Source organism: Cheilinus undulatus, linkage group 4 (assembly GCF_018320785.1).
Source record: "Cheilinus undulatus linkage group 4, ASM1832078v1, whole genome shotgun sequence".
In the NCBI taxonomy this organism is placed as follows: Eukaryota; Metazoa; Chordata; class Actinopteri; order Labriformes; family Labridae; genus Cheilinus; species Cheilinus undulatus.
In genome coordinates, this window is record NC_054868.1 from 6,140,258 (window position 1) to 6,163,501 (window position 23,244).

Below are 23,244 nucleotides of genomic sequence, written 5' to 3' on the forward strand. Positions count from 1 at the left end.
AACTTTCCTGACAATTGTCACAGTCTGTCCTGATTTTATTCGTGCAGTGTGAGCGCTCAGGCCATGGAAATTTAGCGTGCACTGGTTGTGTACATACTGCCACCACAGTTTCAGAACCAGATGCTTTCAGTCAGAGCAGAAGCAGTGATAAATCAAATAGGGATGAAAATGTATTATCAAACAGGGGGGTACCCTGGTAGTTGTTGAATTGTCTGTGGAAAAACAGCTGTTTGCTGTTATGCTGCTAGAATTACACTCCTCCAAAGGAATTAGAGCAAATAGGCCAATTCCTTTATTTTTGCCATAGTTTGAAAACATTTGGGTTTGACATCAAAAGATGAATATGAGACAAGAGATCAACATTTCAGCCTTATTGATGTCAAAGCCAAATGTTTTCAATCTACAGCAAAAATAAAGGAATTGGCCTCACTGCTCCAATACTTTTGGAGGGAATTACACATTCATGGCTGTTTCTTTATTAAAGGGAATGAGTAACGAATAGCCCACATGGAAGGATTATACAGCCAAGTGTTATGCATGCATTATCATGATGATAAGGATAAAGGATTAGAAATTAATGGCAAATAATCAAACGGTCGATATTGGAGACCCCACAAAATCTCCCCAATGATGCTTTCTGTGGAGCCCATGACTTACTAGCTCCATTGGTTCCCATAGTTTACACCCTGGTGTTGACCACAGTGGAAATGGTGACTCCTTCTGCCTTTGGCCCATCTAGTAACAAACAAAGGGAGGTGACCTGAGGCAGGACTTAAACCTCTATGTGCTCATGCTAATTAATGCACAGCTCCTACTTTTATTATGATAAAAACAGAGGAGTAATACACTCAGTCAATCACTACTTGTCTTTACTTCGTGTCTTGTCATTGAATTTGACTTTCTCCGAGCTGTTGATGTCCTCCTCCAGCTGTGGCTCTGCTCCCCGCAGCTCCTCGTCTCCCACAGCTCATTGGAAATGAATGAGTTCCTCTCTCTTTGTCTCCTACTGTCACGACCACAGAGCGAGTTCATGATGGAGGTTAATCAGACTCATAGTCAGCACTCTGATTCTGGCTGTATACGCTCAGTCCCTTTGGGTGAATGGAAGCTCCTTAAATGCCAAAGTTAAGGGTGATGATCCTGCAACTACTCTTGCATGTGCTGAATCGCTGTGTGTGTTGGAGTGTGTGTTCAGCCGTCTGACCCTAGCAGCGAGTTATTTTTGGAAATGTTGCTTCTTGTCCGAGCCCACAAAAACACACACTTACACAAGTGCCGTATCAGGATGATTAGACTTTGTTGTAGCATTTAGAAGACGCCATCCATTCATTCCAGAGACACACAAATGTCAGTGGAACTGTCTATAGTACAGTGTAATGAAACCGTTCTGTTACAACCAGCTGAGCAAATAATTTTAAGAAAAACCCTGACATAAACGAATCAGATGCACTCAACCATTCACAGTCACTCACAGAGACAGACGGATAAAAAACATCTAATCCAGATGAGTTTAGCTGATGAAGCAGCACAGTGGCACTCTGGCAGTGAAAATGTGATATTCATGGGAGTATTAACTCTCAGGAATACAAATTTGGCAATCCAGGCCTTCATTATGGTGTAGGATTGCAGGAATCACAAAATGTTAAATTCCTGCAAGTCTCATAAAACCCTGCATCAATATTAGGAGGGTGACAGTGTGCAGAAATTTACACAAATCTAAAACCTTCATGGTGTTTTTTTAAGTCATTCAGCGGTGGACTTGCTGGTAGGTTTTGGGTCATTGTCCCGCAGCATAACCCAAGTGCCCCTAAGTAGGGTTGTGCTGATTCTGCTTAAAATACAGGTATTGGTATCAATGAGTATGATACGATACGATACACTTTATTGTCCCCTTAGGAAAATTTGTCTTGGACCCCAAGCGCTGCACAGATGAAGCTGCCAATTAAGACAAAGGTAATAGACTGGAAAAAAGATGCAATCACATAACCCACACATATTTCACATACCCATATTGCAAAAAACTCTAATAGAAATAGTTAAAAAGAAACATGCTGGCAATAAATAACTAGAAAAGCACTTGGAGAGCGCAGACCTCTGCCATTAGCCCTATCACCCAATAGTAAAGAATTCTTTAAAAAGTTCCCTGATCTGTCCCCATGTGCCCCCCCCCCCGCTATGGCATTCACTGATTACTCCTTCCCCGGTGAGGTGGAAACATGGGGAGGCAAATCATTGGTCTCGCCAACAGAAGCACCCATGGTCTCACTGGACGACTGGAAGTCATGGCAGAGGGTGAATATTCCTCTATTCCTCCCAGCATTGTGAGTATTCTCACTACAATTCGCCGTCTTTCTCTTTGTTACACTCCAACTCGTCTCCTTGACCAGGCGTGTGTTTTTCAAACTCTATAAACTCCACAACTTTGACTAGAAACACACCCAAAAATGCTGCTGGGATTGAAGTTACTCATGTCCGCCATCTCCTGGTGTAAAGTGGTAACAGCACAGACCTCTGCCATTATCCCTATCTCCCAGTAGTACAGAATCCTTTTTTAAAATTACTGGATCCAGACGGTGATCCAGATCACTCCCAAAATCTAATCAGTTCAAAAATCTGTTCAAAATTTCATCAAAATCCATCCGCAACTAACAACAAACTAACAAACAAACTAACCGATGAACAAACCCACCCGATCACATAACCTTCTTGGCAGAGGTAACAATGACAAAGAATAAAATACAGCAAGATAAGATAAGGTTAAAAAAAAAAAAAGTTTAAAAAAAAGATAACACCATGACATTATTGCACAATCCAGCTACATCTTCATGAAACATTATTCAAAACCCTCGTTGAGGTGGCACAAACGAGTTTACGAGTACACGAGTTTATGCATCAATCCGATACTGTTTGTTTTATTTAGCCATGCTAAATGTTAGCTCTATAAACCGGAAATCAATTCATCTTCGCTGCTGTAAAGCACTGCATGCACGGGCTACAGTCTAGGGCTACCGTTTTTAGAGCAGCGAAGAAGAAGCAAAGGAAAGGACCCACTGCAGCAGCAGAGAATGGTAACTGCGTGACAGTTTTTCTCTGAAGGTGATCCTTAAAATGCCTTCAAGACCGGTGCTACAGAGTTTATCAAAGGTTAAATAATTTTTGAACCATAAATCGCTGCTTCTTACTTGTTTTTCCTCTTGAAGCTAGCTATTGAGCTACCCAAGTAGAGCATAATGGAGTGAGATAGAGAGAGCCTGTGATGCAGCCCCCTGTATTATTCTTATTTTAATATTTAGCAGTAAAACTCAATAATCAGCAGAATAAAAGACTTTAGGGTCACAGAGATGCTGTATATTATGATTCTATTTGTTGAGCCATGTTCTGAGTCGAATATTGGTTTAAATAATTTGCTAGTCTGCACAGTCAGTCCAGAAAGTTCATCCTGGTATCGGATCAGTATTAGGTATCGGCCGATACCCAACACCTTGGTATCGGAATCGTATTGGGAAGGAAAAAAATGGTATTGGAACATCTCTACCCCTAAGCTTGTAGTCATAATCTGATGGCCGGACATTCTCCCTCAGGATTTTCTGGAAGAGAGCAGAATTCATTGGTCCAGGTCCTGAAGCAGCAAAGCAACCCCAGACCATCACACTACCACCACCATGTTTGACTGTTGGTATGATCTTCTATTTATGAAATGCTGAGTTAATTTTCCTCCAGATGTAATGGGATACACACCTGTTGTTGCCAAATGTGAGACAAGTCTTTGTGCTGTTTTTAGTCAGTGGTGGATTTGGTCCTGGAACTCTCCAATGGATGCCATGTTTGCCCAGTCGCTTTCTTATTGATGAATCATGAACTCTGACCTTAATTGAGGCCAGTGAGGCCTGCAGGTCTTTGGATGCAGTTCTGGGTTCTTTTGTGACCTCTTGGATGAGTCGTTGATGTGCTTTTGGAGTCATTTTGGTAGGCGGGCCACTCCTGGGAGGGTTCACCGCTGTTTTAAGTTTTCTCCATTTGTGGGTAATGGTTCTCGCTGTGGTATCAGTAGAGTCCCAAAGCATTAGAAAAAACTTTGTAACCCTTTTCAGTCTGATAGATATCAATGACTTTGTTTCTCATATGTTCTTGAACTTCTTCAGATGGTGCCATGATGTGTTGCTTTATGAGATCTTGTAGTCTACTTCACTAGCAGATAGGTTCTATTTAAGGGACTTCTGGATTCAACAGGTCTGGCAGTGATCAGGCTGGGGTTCGCATTGTGAAATTGAACTCAATTTTCCAAAAGAATGTGGTTAATCACAGATAGTTCATGAATTAACTAGGGGGGCAGTGGCTTTTTTCACTTTTGGCCGGGGAGTTTTGGATGGCTTTTTCCCTCAGTAAATGAAATCATTTAAAAACTGCATTTTGCACTCAGGTTATCATGTTATCTTTGGCCAAAACCAAAATTTGTTTGATGATCAGAAACATTTAAGTGTTACAAATATGCAAATAAGAAATCAGGAAGATGGCAAATACTTTTTAACAGCCCTTTACTGTACTCTACCTCAAAGGTTCACCTTAGTTTCAACTCCTTAAAGTTAGACAGCATTTCCATCATAGCCGTAACCACTGCTGGACTTAAACTGTGCTTCAGAAACTAGTGGGTGAATTCCTACAGGTGCTATTTATACTTTTTAAAAATGTAGTTCTAAATTATCATGTGCCAAGCCTTGCAGAAAATGCTGCTCATGTTGTGTTTATAATATGCTGTATGGTTGCAACAGATTTGTTTTTAACCTTTTTCTTTTTTAAATAATGGTGTTGTTTACAGGAGACTGACCATCTAATCGAATCAAACTCAGGATAGGGTTAGAAACGTGGACCAATGTGTTTAGAACAGTAAACAACAAATCTGTCAAACCATAAATAACTGGGCCTCTTCTACTTGTTAAACAGCTGTTAAAATGTCACAGATGATTTGATGTGTTTGTGTTTTTTGTTGACAGTGTGAGCCAGTGTAAGGAGGTGGACAATGCTGCGAGGGCACGGCAGGTCCCGATGTCACCGTCGGATTTTCTGGACAAACTGATGGGAAGAACGTCTGGATATGATGCCAGGATACGACCCAACTTTAAAGGTATCAAATGCACTTAAAACATATCTATCCTTATTCATTGAGGATGTTATGTCAGGTTTGTTCTATAACAGGAACTAGCAGGGCAAATAATAACCCCTTTCAACAGCACTAAATACAGTACTTTTGATAAAATGTGTAACAACGGGACAATGATGTGAAAGGTTTTGAACGATCATTTGTCAACCATTAGATTGTCAATAATCTAGTTGGTCAAGCGTTGGCTGAGTAACTGAATTAATTACCAACCAGACAAACTCAGCACTACAGACTCACCCCCATAGATCCTGGGACTTTGGAAAGAACAACCCCCTGAGCAGGGGTTCTTCAAAGGATAGATTTTGTATCCCAGAACTACATTTTGACCCTGGTTCCTGCTGTCAAAAAGCACAGACTTCTTCAAAAGTTCCTGCTGACAAGAAGCACTGTAACTTTGCTCTTCTTAACTTCAGATAAAATCTCTTTCACTAGACATTATTAACTGATCAATCAGCTAAACTGTATTTTACACAGTATGGTCAAGTCAAAAGATTTTTTTTAATCCATTCAGGCAGGAAGGTGTTGATAGCAATCTAAGCAAGTCAACCCAGACTTCCCTCTTTCCAGCAACACTTTTCAACTGAGAAATACCAAGATGTTCCCAGACCAAACAGGATATGTAATCCCTCCAGTGCATTTTAGGTCTTCCTGAAGGTCTCCTCCAAGCTGGACGACCCTGAAGACCTCCAAAGGGAGGCACTCAGGAGGCAACCTGACCAGCACTACCTCAACTGGGTCTTTTCGATGTGAAGGAGCAGCGGCTCTACTCTTAGTCCCCTCCAGATATCTGAACTCCTCATCCTATCTCTAAGACTAAGCCTAGCCACACTCTTCAGAAAAAGTCATTTCAGCCGCTTGTATTTGCGATCTTATTCTGTTGGTCATTACCCAGAGTTCATGGCCATAGGTGAGGGCTGGGAGGTAGAAAGAGAGCTTTGTCTTTGCACTCAGCTCCCTCTTCACCACCACAGTCTAGCACAATGCAGTACTGCTGACACAGAAACAAGGTCACACTTCCTTTTACCCTCACTCATGAACATGACCTCAAGATACTTAAACTCCTTCACCTGAGGCAGAGACTCACGCCCCACCCTGAGGGAGCAATCAACAGCTTTACAGCAGAGAAGCATGGCCTTGGACTTTAAAGTGCTGACTTGTTCTCACTACCTTATCGTGGTGGGGGGTTTGCATGGTCGTGTTAACCTGGGAGCTGTGTTGTTTGTATTAGTTCCTTGTAAGGTCTTCCAAGGCCAACTGGTCCAAGAGGAGAGCCCAGACAAACAGCAGTTCAACCACCCACCATGATCTGGCATATCAGGAATCTAGATACCTAGCCTGGACATGGGACACTGGGGAACCTCTCCTGACTTGCCAGACTTGGTGGGGGGCTCATAGGTGAGCGTCTGGTGGCTGGGCATCTCTCCATGAGGTTCACCGAAAGAGCTACATAAAGCCGTCCCCCTGTGGACTCACCACCTGCGGGGTGCAGTGCACACTGAGTGGCAAGCAAAGGCAGCAGCTTTGGCAGCAGCTTTGACTGACTGTGGAGTGTGTACCTCTGTGGAGGGGGAAGGAGTCAGAGTTGGTGCTGAGGGTTCTGGACTGGTTCCAGAACTCCTAGAGAGGGGCTGGACTCAAAGATGTTTTTCTTAAGTTAAAATTACTGCCACTGAAATACTATCCGTTGGCCCATGAAAGGCATTTTTTGTTGTCTGTTAGGAAAAAGCAAACGGTAGTCAGGATTCACATTTCATAGTTTTTCATAGTTGTTTGTAGTTTCTTTATTTTTATTCATCTCTGCCCTGTAAAATACCAGTGCAGGTTCTCTTCTCTCTGTGTTGCAGCATGGTCTGTTGATGATACATATGCTGCTTCTAAGCACATGGTAATACATGTGCTGTTCATCCTTCATGCCTTCACCAAACTCTTTTTCCTAGAAGACAGCTTCAAGGAAACAGTTCTTAGAATATAGAAGTTTATCCAAAAAAATACATTTCTTCATCTACTTTAACCAGACTCTCCCTCTCTCTCTCTCTCTGCAGGTCCTCCTGTCAATGTGTCCTGTAACATTTTCATCAACAGCTTTGGCTCCATCGCTGAAACCACCATGGTAAGCCCCTGAGATACTGTTTAAACCACTGTTATTAGGCACAGAAGCACAGACAGCATGCAAAAGATTCACATGAATCTTTTTCCATCAAAAAACATCCATCTAAACATATAAAATCATGTAGAGATCCTGCAAGAACGGGTGTTTTTGGTGCACATGAATCAAAATAACTCTATAATTTTTCAGACACTAATAATAAATTTTATACACATGAAGGGGAAAAAGTGGGCAGCATTAGTATTACAGGCTGCACTTTACTGAAAATCTTTGCGACGTGTTTCAGACAAACTTATAATTTAAACACGTCACATTTGTCCCCGACAGGAGGCTCAGTCCTGTCAAGGACTTGAATAAGTAAAGTGTTTTAGAGTTGTGTTGAGGGTTTAATATTCAGGGTCATGGGAGGTGCACAGACAGGAAGCTGTCATGCTTCAGTCAGATCAGACGTCATTAAATCTGAATGTGGACCTGCAGGGCAGTGGGAGAGCATTTTTGGTTTAATGTCTTTGATGCCTTCTACCTTGATTAGTGCTCAGGGTGGAGATGAATAAATCCAGACCACAGATTATACTTCCAAAAATCTTTACTCTGCATTTTTTTACTTCACTGTAATACAGAAGCAACAACAAGGTGAACAGAAATCCTCAATTAAAGGTTTCTGAAATGACATCTATAGGAGATTTTTACCAGTCGCAGATTGATCCTTGATCCAAAACAATCAGACTTGATGAGTTAAACTGACGGGAGCTGTGGCCTGTTTTTGATGTCATAACATGATGCATGATCCAGTATGAACCACATATCTTTATTGGTCTACCTCAATCACAGTAGTGCATTAACTAATTTGTTTAACTCAAAGCCTTGTAGCAATCATCATAAAAACTAGGGCTCAACAGTTTGCAAAAATACCTAACTGCAATCATTTTGACTCATTGCAGGTGCAAAATGAATTGTTTTTTTTTTTTTGTTTTTTTTTTTTTGGAGGGAATCATCCTCTTTAATATGAAAAACCTGTGCGACCTGTGTAAGATGTCTGCAAACCATTCTAGCAAAAAAATGATGCTTTGGTGTTTGCATGATGGGTAGAGCAGAATATCTCTTCTGCAAAAAATCGTATTCAACTGTTTTTTTTACAGGTTAAATAAATATTGTAACTTCTGCGATTTGAAAATTGCAGTAGGAAAAATTGAGATAGAATCTAAATTTTGATTAATTTACCAGTCGAGGAGTTGTACTGTAAAATATGAACTTTTTAAATTGACAATAATAACATGAGAATATGCATCTTCAAGCAGGTTTTTCAGGCCCCGTCCACACGGAGACAAATTCAGGTATATATGCTAAAGTTTTTTGTCGTATCAGTGTTTCATCCACACGGAAACAGCGTTTTGGGTGACTGTAAACAATACTTTTCGAAAACGGGTCCCAGAGTGAACAAATCCGTAAATGACTACCATTTTGTCTCCGTGTGGACGGCCAACCGCATCTTTCTTGAAATGATTCTGTCACACATAGCGTAGCTCTCTTAAGACACCTGCGCGGGTCCAGCCACAACAACAATGGCGGCTTTCAGGGTTGTGTTCGCACTGCAGGAGCTACTGAGCTTGTTATGGCTTTTAGAGCAAAACCTGATGCTCCTTTACCACCACCGAGAACAGCAGACACCAGATGTTCTTCTTAGCAATAAAGCCATGTGCAGGCTTGGCATAATGCACTACAGCGTTTTCAGTCATTTTCAGTGGTTCCATGCTTACATGGATATTTCCTTAAAAGACCCCGTCTTTATGGAAAACTTTTTCCAAACAAAATGGTAAAATATCATTTTCATCTCCCTGTGGACGGGGCCTCAGTCAAATCTCTATAATAAAGCAAAAAACAACAGTTTAGGGATGAGATGTGGAATCATTTTCTCGCCATGTGCTACTGTCAAGAGCATAGTTTTCCAGTAAGAGCACATTTACTCTGGTTAAAACTTACTTAACAAGAAGAAAAAATACTTTTTTTCAAAATGCACTCAGATAAACTTTTTAATTACAGTCATCAGAGTAAATAAAATAAGTTACTTTCCACCTGTTTAGATGCACGGATTAATCCAGGAACTAAAATGTTGAATGCTCAAATTTCCCAGGAGAGAACTCCCAGATGCCCTCCTAACTTACTTGTGCATCACATCTTTGATTGATAGTATATAAACTCTGTTTTCCCTGCTCAATTTTCCTTACTCACATGCAGTTTTGTAACAACTAGAAGATCATTTTCAGTCAGGGTCTGAACTCTGACATCCCCCTCGTCTCGCTGTGCCATGGGGCATCGATTGTGAGTGAGCATGCACACAGGAGAGAAGGGAGGGGGTCAGAGAGAGAGAGAGAGAGACTGAGTAAGGCAGAGCAGAGAGGGGGATGAGTAAGGAAGTTGGCAGTCCAGTAGTTGTTTTACATTTGAAGCTTCAATCAAATTGTTCTTGGCTCATGCCAGCGCCCCCTAGAGCGTGTGGAACAACTAGCATTTGCCTTAACTGCCTATGCTTCAAGCCAGCTGTGGAGATGAGGAGTGGTCAATGTGGACAACATTAAAGTCTCCCCTCCTAAGGTGCTGCCTTTAATATGATCCTTATCAATATTAAATCAGTTCACTTCTGTGCAAAAGAAAGCTAAGGCTTCCGTTTTTGGGTCAGCAGTGTCTCCTTACATTATGTAATGTGATGTAAAAATGCAATGGTGAATTGCACTGACAGGTGGGGGGCTGCTTTTTCCTTTAATCTCCTTTGAAATGATCTAAAATAAAAATTTTATACAGCAGTCTCCCTCAGAGCTCATGGTTTATATGGCTGAAATTGATATAAATGCATCGGCATGACCTACAAAAGCCAACCCGGCCATCAGGAACAAAACTGTTCATTTCTTACAAGTTATTTTTAAATTACCAAGCTCACAAATAGAAATATAACTCAAACATGAATATTTACAGCTGAAGTAACAGCTTCATCTACTTTTTTACCTTACTGACAAAAAGTCATTAAGTGCGCCTTTTCACCTGGTCAGTAACACAAATAAACATACCATGAAAAATTAGGGAATTTGGGTTTGGTAGATTATTTCTTTGATGGCAATAAATCTCATACCACTGGAACACGTGTTTATTCCCCTTTTAAATGGTGCCACATTAGTAAGGAACATGCTTTTGTGGGATGTGCAGCAGAGCTGAGTATTTGAGCTACCATGAAAATCTTCTCTGCCAATGCCCAACAGCCTATTTTGCTTTTGCTTTGATTCTTGTTTTAAGCTTCTGGTACCCTCAGGGTCTAACTTTCAGTGTCCTGCTACAGTGGTCAGTATGTGTCTGCTCCAAGAATCGGCATGCCATGTTTGAGTGAACAGGATAGGGCCCGTGCGATAGGGCAACTTCAAGCTGGTGTTCCACAAAACCAAGTTGTGGCATTGTTTGGAGTGAGCCCTGGTACCATCTCCAAATAGAAGACCAAGCTCCATATAACGGGGGTGTCAGAGAAAGGTTGTGAAGTGGGCGTCCCAAGAAGACCATTTCCTCACTTTCGGCACTCAGGTACCGTAGGCTGTCTTCTACAGATTTGCTGTCAGGGTTTGCAGGAGAATATGGCCGACGGCTCTCTGCCAAGACAATCTGGGACAGACTACACACAGCCAATCTCTGGTCTCATGGAGCAGCCAGGAGGCCTGCCATGACCGTCTGACCTGTTTGAGCTGGTGTCAGCATCACATGCACTGGAACCTGAACATGTCTATGTTCAACGATAAATCCAGATTATGCCTACAGCATACAGCCTATGCTGACTCTTGCAGCGATAGAGTAACATCTTTTGGTGGTGTGATGGTGTGGGACGGCATCTCCCTCACTGGAAAAACGAGGCTTCTCATCATTGGAGGCAATCTCAATGCAGAGAGATAATTGAGATAAGACTCTGCAACCAGTGGCAATCCCATACTTCCACAGTCTAGGACCGAACTCTATCCTCCAAGATGACAACACTCGCCCCCACAGAGTTTATCAGAGACTACCTCCAGAATTTAAGGGTGGAGGGCATGGAATGGCCTGCCAGAAGTCCTGACTTTGACTCCATTGAACACTTGTGGGATCAGCATGGGTGTGCTGTTCATGCCAGAGTGGCCAACACAACCACGTTGGCCAACTTGTGACAAATGCTGGTTGAAGAATGGGATGCCATCCCACAACAGTGTGTGACCAGGCTGAGAAGGATGCCAGGCTGTTGTGGCTGTGTATGGTTCTTCCACATGCTACTGAGGCTCCTGTCTGTTCAATGAAAAAACTGTTAAATTGCCAGTATGTCTTGTTTCTTCAGACTTCAGTCATCCAATCCACCAAACACCAAACAAGAGTCAACGGCAGAATAAGCTTTTTAGCATTGGCAGAGAAGATTTGGAACATTTTTCATGGGCGCAACCCACATACTCAGCTCTGCTGCTCATCCCACAAATGCATGATCCTTACAAATGTGGCATCATTTAAAAGGGTAATAAACAGGCTTTCCAACAGTATAAGATTTCTTACTAAGAAGCATTGTTACAACAATTTATATTTATATTATATTTATATTATCGGACAAATCACATGGCAGTAACCTATGTATTAGACATGTAGACATGGTCAAGATATTGTGCTGAAGTTCAAACAGTATTTAAAGCAGGTTGAAATGACTTTGAATGTGCCATCCTTAGTGGTGTGAGATGTGCTTGTCTGAGCATATCAAAAACTCTCCAAGGTTTTCAGAGAATAGTGAGAAAAAGAGAAAATATCCAGTGTGGAGAGGCATTTTTGCATTTAGTACGCTGAGCACTGAAACACTGGATTGCACTGGTTTAAACTGAGCGTTGCCAGTGCAGAAACAGCAGCTTTGGACACAGGACCCGAGGCAGGATGAGATTTTGTAACACTGTTAAGACAAACAGAAGTTTCTCACATCCTCACAAGTTTCAGTGGCACAAAAAAAAAAAAATCACAAAAATCAGTCGTAGACCAGACCAATAGAACTCATTAGCTGATTAAAACCATCCCATGTCAAAACCTAGAAAGTCCAGATTGTTCTTCTTCTCTGATTAGAGGTTCTGCTTGAATCATAAGTATTATTGGCAAATGGATACAGGCTTATTTAGGATGTTGTCATTGTAAGCTGCCACCAGAGGGGCGAGATAATCTGAAACAGGATGAGAGAAAAGCTAGAGACGTTGGCAGACGGATGACACAGTGATGAGTGGAGATGATGACGGATGGAGGGAGACGGAGACAGAAATTAGAGGAGACAGACAGGCAGACAGGAATAGCAGATGTGCAGTGAAGACGTTTAGTGACTCTGACAGCAGATCCTTTAAAGTGACATGAATTCAGCTCAGGCTGCACTCAGACTGCTTTGTACACCAATAGCATGCATAGACACACACATGTACGCACTCTGACATGGGGGGTTTCATGGCATGGCTGGTTAGATTTAAAAATTAACCAAAAAGCTGAAGCTGTCTGTGAGGAAGTAAAAGCTTTTTATCGACTGCTTTGTTTTTAACCTTTTAAAGTCGCTTCATTTCTTTCAGGATTCTGGAGAGATGTCTCAGTTTGTTCAGGGCTTGTCCCCCCAGAGGAGCAACATACTGACAAACAAGAGAATCTAATTTAGTTAAAGTAGAAACATTAAATGAGCTCCTCAGACACTAGAGGATAAAAAGGTAGCTGAGGTTACTTTCCTGTCATCATAAGGTTTGCACGGCACACTGCCTTCTCTAAACAACCTGTGATAGTTGTTGACTCTTGCACTTTTTTCTTCAAAAGATTTCACCCCTCCCCTGAAAGTAATTATCAATACAATGTTAAAGCTTCCTCAGATGGATACAATGCATGGTAGAACAGATTATTGTGCTGGTTTGAAGCAGATTATGGATAGTTTAATGCAGGGGTGTCAAACTCAATCACAGCAGGGGCCGGGTTCTGAATTTTGGTCTTACCTAAGAGCCTAACAGGGTCAACAACTAACTGACTGAGGGGAAAACTAACTGAGCTCTGATTATAAATGGTTTTCAGATATAAAAAGGTCAAAATTACAAGTTTAACGGCTCAAAATCTGAGATGAAAGTCAAACTTATTAGTTCAAAAGGTCAAAACACAAAATTCAAAGTCAAAATAATGACTTCAAGGAGCAAATATATGAGATAGAAGGTCAAAGTTGGGCGTTTTAAGAATGGAAATATTACATAAAATTCAAAATCATGAGTTTTAAAGGTAAAAACATGAGTTAAAATTTTGAATTGTGAGTCTAAAAGGTCAAAATGTGGGATTAAAAGTCAAAGTTAGTGGTTGAAAATGTAAAAGGTGAGATCAAATTTGAAACAGTGAGTTGAAAAGGTCCAAATATGACTTTAAATTCACATCTTTGAATTTTAAAGGTTGAATTTTGATGTAAAAATCAAAATTGTGAATTTTAAAGGTCAAAATATGAAATAAAAAGTCAAATAATACATTTGATTATGAGATACAAAATTGAAAATATGAAATGAAAACAAATGGATGTCTTTTCCACATTTCTGGCTTTATTCTAAATATTTTTACTTGTTACTTTTTCACCTTTCAAAGGTTAAGTTTACATTTTTATTCTGTAGTAAACCTGCAGACCTCATACCAGTGGGCCAATTACAATAGAAATATGACATGAACTTGTGGGCCGGGTGCAACAGTACCACCCGCGACTTGAGTTTGACACTCCTGGCTTAATGGCTCTATACATGTTCTATATTCTGTGTATAAATCGGCTACTTATATTCAGTTTTTAACCTTGCAGAGCCAATGGATTAGCCAGAGTTCATGTCTGTTGTCAGACAGATTCATCTTAAAAATCTCCAGTCTGAAATGTCTGGTCCCAGCCTGAGAAAGGCCTTACAAATCAGCATCATTTCAGGAGAAAGAGGCAGTAGCTAAGGCTCATGTATCGCATCAGAAATGGATAAAACTTATTTGTTTGTATAGTCCGTTTCCACAGAGCGATCTGGTTTGGTTCAGTCCAGCTTTGCCATGGTTTAGGACATTAAACTCTGATCTGATCTGGTCGGTCCAGCCTCACTTGTTGTGACAGGAAATCCGTCTTTTTTTCAGAAATCCAGATCATTTGGCTCAGCTCAGTGTGGCTGTTTGGCTCTCAAACAGCTCTTCATTTGCTACTGGTTTGGCTGCTTGAATTTAGATTAGATAACAACATGGGATGGAGGAAAGGAAGCTGGCACTCAAACAGGAGCTAGGTACCATGGTTTTATGAGTGGCACATCATCACTTTGTCTGTTAACCCACAAGGTTTTTCAGTTGATAGATGTTAAAGGGGCTCAGCTAGACTCCTCTAGACTCTTGTCTTCCCTCATATGACTAGATGACACTTGGTCAGTGTGTCTGAAAAATTTGTGATATTGATAGTCTCCATGCCAGGTCTATCTGTTTAACTGTGGAAATAAATCACTTTTTGTTTAGGGATCCTACTCAGTATATGTAGAATCTTTCTGATGATAACAGCAGCGTACAGGTCCATTAAGAGCTGTAGAGTACTATCTTTCCTCCGTTCCCATTCATTCCTAATGGCTGTCGCCTACTTCCTGCCCCCCATCCGGCATTCTGGCATCATTGGGGTCACGTGATTGCAAACAACCTGTAGAATAAAAAGCCTGCGGCGCTAGCACAGGTTAGTCACATTCTGCAGACCAACTTTGCACCATTAACAGTGTGATGTTATTTCACAGTTGCAGTGTGAAGCTGGTTTACGAAATGTATATTTGGGATGCAGGTTTGGTTTGGTCGGTAGAGTGGGAGCTCGTATGCAGAGGCTGGGGCTCGCTGGTTGTGCTGGTTGCAGGATTGACTCACAATCTTGCCACTGTTTTGTGTCTTCTCACTCTCTCTCCCCATGTTTCCTCTCTTCGGCTGTCCTGTCTGAGTGGAGTCAAAAAGACCAACATGTCAACTTTGGGAAAAAAAGAATGCATTTATTTGCCTTTAGATAAGTCAGCTTAAGGCAGTCATATTTACAATTTAGTCTTTTAGTTTCTTAGTCTTTTTACAAAGTCTATGAAGTTTATGTGGTCAGAGGTAGCTTTAATTGAAAAAATGTAATACAATATGATGAGTTTCTGAATATATTTTAAGAAGTTTCTAAGTAGTGAATAGACTGTAAACACCTGAGGGCAGCAGCAGCTGTGTTTAAAATGTGTATCTTTGTTTAACTGTTGTTAAACTCCTGACTCGTCGCCCTCTCTTTGTTTTCAGCTGTCATAAACCTCATCAGACTGACAGCGCTGATTGATAGAATGATAAAACGATTTATTTTCGTGTCTCTGATGATAAGAGACAGTGTTTGATCTCTGACTGAACTCCGACATCACTTCATCTCCATCAGCCATCCGCCACGTCGTTACAGAGCGACTGTTTATGATCAGCCGAGCTGAAGACGGATGGAAAGACGAGCCGATGGGTGATTGAAGTGACAAGCTCTAAGTGCTTTCTGCACCACGGGGAGCTGCTCTGACAGATACGTCGTTTGTGTGTGTGTGTGTGTGTATGCATGTGTGTGTTTGCCTGCCTTTGAGCTGAGAAATTTCAGAATATAGAATATTACTTTCATTTCTCTTTTATTATTCAGCAGAATGGTATGAAAATTTAATGTTTAATGTATACGTGTGTGGGTGTATTTACACAACACTGAGCCAGCCTGAACATGTCATGGGGGCCCCTGTGATTTTTTTTCTCACTGTAGTAGAAACATAATCTTCTTTTGCGGTGGTTCATATTTCATCAGAGATCTACTTATCTGGTTTAATGTTTTAGATCGACTCTTCCCAAACTTCAGCCCTCTGGGGCCCACCAAAAAACCCTATTTCAACAATAACATGAGACTTGAATATTAACCTTTTATTTACCATACTTTTGCTTCATAAACATGGTGTTTTAAAGCAGAAACTGCATTCAAATACCCTGCTTTGCTTTCAGATCACACTAACAGTACTCAGAAAGTCTTTGTGGGGTTAGAAAGTGCAATTATTTTGTTTTTACCAGGCATCTAAAAAGCCACTTTATCTTTGTTTCTAATATTTATCTCTGTAAAAATACTTTGTTGCCATGCAAATTTTTCCCAAGTAGCATTAATGTCTCTGAAGACACTAGTAAATTCTTAAAATCAAGAAATGAGTGACATGGAAGACACCAGTTAATCTAACGCCAGTTAAACTGTGACACCGGTTGGATACATCAGACAAAATAAATGCACATAAACAGCGAATCTTTGACGTTGTTGGCAAAATTTGATGATAATATTTTCGACAAAAGGTTTGATTCTTGATGAGTCGTTGGCGTCTTTCCATACTAAACTTGTTCATAATATTGTTTTCCAGAGCAGAGATTGATGAGGAGTGAGCCGTCTCTCCTCCCTACAGTCTTTTCCCAGAGTGGCATGCAAATCAGCGACCGTGATGCAACACACAAACAAAATATAGCATAATGGTCGGGGCCGATGCAACATCATCGTCAACTCCACTCAACTTCAACTTCAACTATATTGTCCCCTAAGGAGAATTTGCTTTGCAGACAGGCAAAAACATGGAACATGAGAAGCACAATCACACAAATTCAGGCACAGCACTGGAATGCATAAATACAGAAATACATTAAAGGCAGAACCATCATTAAAAGGCATCTTCAGAAATAAAGAGCCTTATACTGTTAGATTCAGCCTTTGGCAAGCTGAATCTCCTGCCAGAGGGTAGGAGGTCAAATTTAGCCTGAAGAGGATTCTCAGGACACTCTATGATGTCTTAGCCTAGAAGGCTGTAGACAGATCACCTAATCTAATGCCAGTCATTTTACTGGCAGCCTGAGCATGATGTTGTAACTAGGGCTACAGTAGTCGATTCTTTTTGATCGAGTACTTTATTGATTCTTCAAGTGCTCGATTTATTTTTTAAACAATCACTTTTGCTTGAAAGTAGTACTAGACAAATATGAAAAGAAGCTGGGTCCCATAAATGAACTACTTCTATATTAAAAATTGGTTTTAACAGGTTCTCTAAAGAAAACATATTTTACAAAGTGCAATGAAGTTCTGATGGCAATTTACATTTATTAATGTTAAAAGTAAAGGAAGTTAAAATAAATACACTAAATTGTGCCATATTTTGGTTATAGGGATCCTCTCCCAGGAAGTTTTGGGTGCTAACAGTGTATTTCTTCTATTCTTCTTTTATTTTCCAATTTGTCATTAAAGTAAAGCACAGGTGTCAGAGATTTCCTTGTTAAGTCATAAAATCTGAAAAAGTAAGGAGTAAAAAACATTCAGATAAGAAGTCAGGAATGTGGGAAAAAATACATTTGTGTTTTAATCTCATATTTTCAATTTTGCATCTCACAATTAGGACTCAAAGTTAGGGTTTTGACTTGTTATTTCATACTTTAAGCATTTCAACTCATAATTTTGACTTCTCATGTTATATTTTGAGATTTAGGATTCATAATTCTAAATGTTTAATTCATATTTTGACCTTTTTAACCAATTGTTTTGTATTTTATCATATTTTTAACTTCAAACTTTGACTTCATAATCCCATTGTTTGACCTTTTAGACTCACTATTTAAAATTTGAATCGTATTTTGACTTTTAATTTCATGATTACAAATTTTATTTCATATTTTGACCTTTTAAACTCATGATTTTGACTTTCTCTCTAATATATTTGCCTTTAAAAAACATTATTTTTCAATTTCAGTTTCTTGTTTTGACCTTTTTGAACTAATACATCTACTTTTCTCAGATTGTGAGCCTTTAAATGTATCTTTTAACTTTTTAAATGTAAAAATCATTTATAATCAGTGCTATGTTTTGTTTTTTGTTTTTGTTTTTTTCATATCTATTACAGGTGAAATGAGGTTGACAGTTTCTGGTTAAAAAGGTGACCCTGTTAGGCCTTCAGGTTAGACCTGAATCCAGAATCTGGCCCCTGCTGTGATTGAGTTTGACACCCCTGAAGTAAAGGGATGCTTAATCATTTTACCATCCTCTACTTTATGCATGAGAGTAATATTTCACATTCTAGCAAGAATAAAGCCCCATTTTTACACCTCATATGTGTGGATGGATATCACACACAAGCTAAAGGTCTTAATCCAGTGATTGATCTGAAATCTGAGACCAGGGTCTAAAAGTCAATGTAAGGACATTCAAAACGGTGAGTGAGGAGTAAGGAGGCATTTGCAGAGTGGGGGTCAGTGTTGATGCAGAGGTCATGATGCACAGTGTGTACTCTGCAGAGCGACAGAGAGAGAGAGAGAGAGAGAGAGAGAGAGAGAGAGGTCGGTACATACAGGGCCATATGTTACATTAGGATTAAGACCCGTCCCTCTTCTCACCATCTGTCTTTTCATCGACCCACTCCTCTTTTCATCGGACAAACAAGAGAGTGCGGTGACATAACCTCCACACATCAACAACACATTTCAAATATGTTTTACTGGCGTGTCTGAAAGTATCGCTGAGATGGATTTCATTTAAGCTGACATGCATGTCATTTGTTTGTTTGTTTGATGCCATCATTAGGAGAGAAAAGAATTCTCACACAGAGCTATACGGATAAAATGGAGTATTATTTACATATTTAATATCTATATGTACAGACCAGTTCAGGCAAGACCCTGCATGATTAATCTAAAGTTAGCCTCTCACTAAATAGGCAGTTAGAACCATGTCTCCAGTTTGGGGATATTTCAACATTAACAGGTATGACAAACAAGAGCAGACAGGATTATGCACTGCCAGATTGTCAAGAGAAGTGGTGAGGAACATCTGATAAAAAGAAATGAACTATCAAATAATTTTTTAGAGACATTGTTTAGTATTCATTAGGGGTGTAACGGTATTTGTATTTGTCCTGGTACGGCCGTGATGGTACGGTGCACGCAGTAATACGATGAATACGTCTGAGAGAGTATTAAAAAGTAAGTTCTCACTTCAATCCAGGTGGCGGCAATGAGCCTTAAAGCTGCCAGCAACCGTCATTACAGAAGAAGGAGCAGTTACAAAAACAAACGAAGAGTGATGGCGTGTGTGGCGTTAGAAGAGCCGCCGGCTTCATTTAAATCACCCGTATGGCAACAGTGCTCTGGCTCTGTGAATCATATTAACTTTACCTTCTATCAGCCTCTGAGGAGTGAGAGAGGGACTCTGCAGCTGTGTCATAGGTAAAGTTATCCTCAGATTTCACACGGCTTTAACCTCTTTATCCTCCAAGATGGGCAGTGAAAAGTTCTTCCAAACTTTGTTGTGGGTCCCATTGGTTAAAAAAGTAGTCCAGTGCTGAAGTCAGTGTTGAAATCGGCAAAAAAGATGCTAATTTGTGTGCTTAACAAGCTAACTTGTGGTTGTGTGATGATGCGTTCAAGTTAGCTGGGAAATTTTAATGTTTAAATAATGGGTATAAATATGTCAGTATATCAATGAAAATAACCTAGTTATTAAAAATGTATTTATTAATATTTTTAATCATTGAAGAACTTTTGGAGGGAGGTCACTGCATTATTTATAATTTAAATGTAATTTATTCAGCCTATTTATTTTATTACAATTTAATTTAAAAATTACAATTAAATTTGATTTATATGCTTCAATCACCATACTGAAAACGTACCGAACTGTGACTTCAAAACCGAGGTACGGACCGAAACAAAAATTTTCTGTACCGTTACACCCCTAGTATTCATATTTATTTACTTGGTCTTACAAAAGTGTCTGATATCGTACTGATCCAGAACCCAAGATTAAAAAGAAGAAGAAGAAAAACTGACCTTCATATGGACTGAACCAGAGGCCAGAGATTATAGAGAGTTTTATTTACAACCCCAATTCCCCAAAAAGTTGGGGCACTGTGTAAAATGTCACTAAAAGCAGAATGCAATGATTTGCAAATCTCTTAAACTCATTTTAATTTACAATAGAACAAATACAACATATCAGTTGTTGAAACTTAGACATTTTACCATTTCATAAAAATGATTTGCCCAGTTTGAATTTCATGGCAGCAACACATCTAAAAAAAAGTAGGGACAGGACCATGTTTGTAGCATCTCCTCTTCTTTTAACAACAGCCTGTAAACATCTGGGAGTGAGGAGCCCAGCTACTGGAGTTTTGAGAGAGGAATGTTGTCCCATTCTTGTCTAATTTAGAATTCTAGCTGCTCAACAGTCCTGGGTCTTCTTTGCTGGATTTCTCCCTTTAATGATGCTCTAAATGTTTTCTATTGGTGAAAGGTCTGGATTGCAGGCAGAACGGTTCAGCACCCAGACTCTTCTCTTGTGAAGCCATGCTGTTGTGATGGATGTGGTTTGGTATTGTATGGCTGAAATATACAATGCCTTGCTGAAAGAAACTTTGTCTGGATTGGAGCAACTTTTACTCTTAATTTCTTTATACTTTTCAGCATTGATAGTTCCTGTCTAGATGTGAACACTAACGCAACTCTATACCATCAGAAATGCCGGCTTTTACACTGTGTGCTGATAACAAGCTGGATGGTCCCTCTCCTCTTTAGTCTGCAGGAGATGGCACCAATCATCTCCAAAAAGAATTTCCTATTTTCATCCGTTTGACCACAGAACAGTTTTCAATTTTGCCTGGCTTCTTCTGTGCAGCTTTAACTTACATTTGTGGATCCACAGTGACTGATGCTACACCTGCTGAGAGTCACATGCAATATCATAACTGGATTCATATTTTCTGAAGGACGGACTAAATCAAAAAGGAATCACAAGAGTTAATGCTGAATGTTTCTGTCTGATCTGATCATTTTTAAATGATTGTCTTAAAATCAAGAAGTTTCTGATATAAGCTCATGACTCCCTCTTGTTCTCTTTCTCTTTTTCTGCAATCAATAAACAAATCATAAGTCATCTTAATCATCAAGAAGAGAGAACTTCCTTACTGAGAAGTTAAAGATCAGTGCTCTGAGGATTGACTTCTGGGTCTTTAGCATACCAGAAAATGCTCATAATAATATTTTTGCATTGGGCAATGAGGAATGTATGCTTTAGTCTACTAGCACCAGTTAATAATTAATATGACTCATTAATTGTCATGGCAACAAAAGACTCTCTAGTGGACTGATGGTTTCAAGCATCTCCAGCATTTTCTTTCAAAAGAGCACATTTGTCCCTAAGAAGGGTAAAACGTTTAAACTTTTCATAATAATACACCCAGCTAAAATAATGTTGGCCCATCTAAAGTCGTTATCCTGGTGCTGTGCCTGATTTAAATTGAACTGAACTAAATTAGTATTTAAAATCTTAACTGAGCCACCTGTAAACAGTCAAAGGTGAATTTCAGGAGCGTTGAATGTGCTGAACGTGCAATGAAACGTTCCAGCATGCTTTGTTTTATTGTTATGTCACCGAGGGAGAGGAAACAAAAAGGAGAGATTTAGAGTTAATTTTCGAGTCATACACACTTTCTCCCTCTAAAACACCAACACACACACACACACACACACTCTCACACAGCTTAGAGCCAGGTTTGGTTTCTCTGGTCCGTACACGCTATCTATGTTAAACAGATTTACCGCTGTTTTCCTCTCTGTTTTTCATTTGTTCACTCAATCTCTCCATCCCTCTTAATCCATTGTGTGTGTTTGTGTGTCTGACTGCACACAGACACACAATAAAGGCACAGGTCTGTCAGCACACAAATCATTTAAAGTCTCAACCTGTGTGGGAACAGTTGTGTTGTTTTGTTGTCACAGTGCACCTGCAAGCTGGCTGGTTGTGGTGCTATTTTTACTCTGATACAGTCTGCACACACCCACATTGATATCGTGTTATTGTAGGACTGGCAGTGTTAACAGGTCAGTTGTGAGGAGACTGGGGTCCGTTATCCAGCACATATTTTTTAAATCACATTAGTATTGATTGTCACGGTGCTGGTGATTGGGTTAAGAATGTTTTATAAGTATAGCAGATTAAATGTGACGGAAAACCACACTTTGTTTTCTGTCAACTATCTGAGGTTTCCTGCTCTTCCAGGACTTCTGCCATCTAAAAGCCTTATGATTAGAGATGCATGTGAATAGCCAGCTAATTGGTTAAATCCAGATCCATTTTTGGCGGCACAAGAATAACAAGTTGTTAAACTAATTATCAAAATCTTTTATCTGTTCAGGCCCACAGGACTCAAACTCTCCATCAATACTGTATCTCTGCTGCTTTGCTGTCACAGTAATCTAATTTAAACAACCACTTTATGCTTTAGCACCCTTGGCATCTTGTAGGAGCAGCACGGTATGGCACTATTTTGATGTTGAAAACGGGGATGTGGACTCTGATGTGGACCGAACAAGCGTACTCTGGTCCGCTTAAAAACTGAGGGTTTGTTTCACTTCCAAATGAACCTTGGTGTGTTTCATTTGAGGGGGAAAAGCAAAGTGGAGTGGAGTCTCATGTTAAGACAGCCATTTCTACAGCTCACCGCCTCCCTGGCTGCTCAAAATGTCCCAAGGCACAAGCAAAAATCCAAAGAGAGCATCAACTCGGTGTTGTTTCATTGTTTATGTGAAAAAAAATGACCAGCGGAAGGAGATGGAATTCTGGTTTCGTCTTCTTCTGCGTCTCCTTTTCTTCTTCACCGCTCTTTGTTTAGTACGACAGCGCCACAACCGTAACTGTCTGACATTGTCCAGACCGTTTGGTCCGTTTCACCAAGTACAATGTGAAAGCGAACTGAACCACAGGAAAGTGGTTGCAATTTGAGCCCCAAACCGAACCAAGACCCCCCCAACCATCAGGTATGAAAACAACCTTAAGAGTTAAACGGAGCTTCTTCTGCCTTTTTGAGAGCTACAAACAAAACTGTTTGTGCCTCTTTTGTATGGACCTTGCACTTTCAAATTCAAATCAGTTTCATTGAACAGCAGGTTCATGGATTTAGTGTTT

General features: G+C 40.1%; 1 protein-coding gene across 1 annotated transcript in view; it reads left to right on the forward strand.

Moving 5' to 3' along the window:
- glra3 (glycine receptor, alpha 3) overlaps nt 1-23,244 on the forward strand; it is a 98,804-nt gene that overhangs the window by 44,360 nt on the left and 31,200 nt on the right. Inside the window, exons 2-3 of the mRNA XM_041785434.1 lie at nt 4,992-5,122; nt 7,201-7,268. Of these exons, the coding sequence (XP_041641368.1) occupies nt 4,992-5,122; nt 7,201-7,268 (199 nt within the window). The remainder of the gene's footprint in view (nt 1-4,991; nt 5,123-7,200; nt 7,269-23,244) is intronic.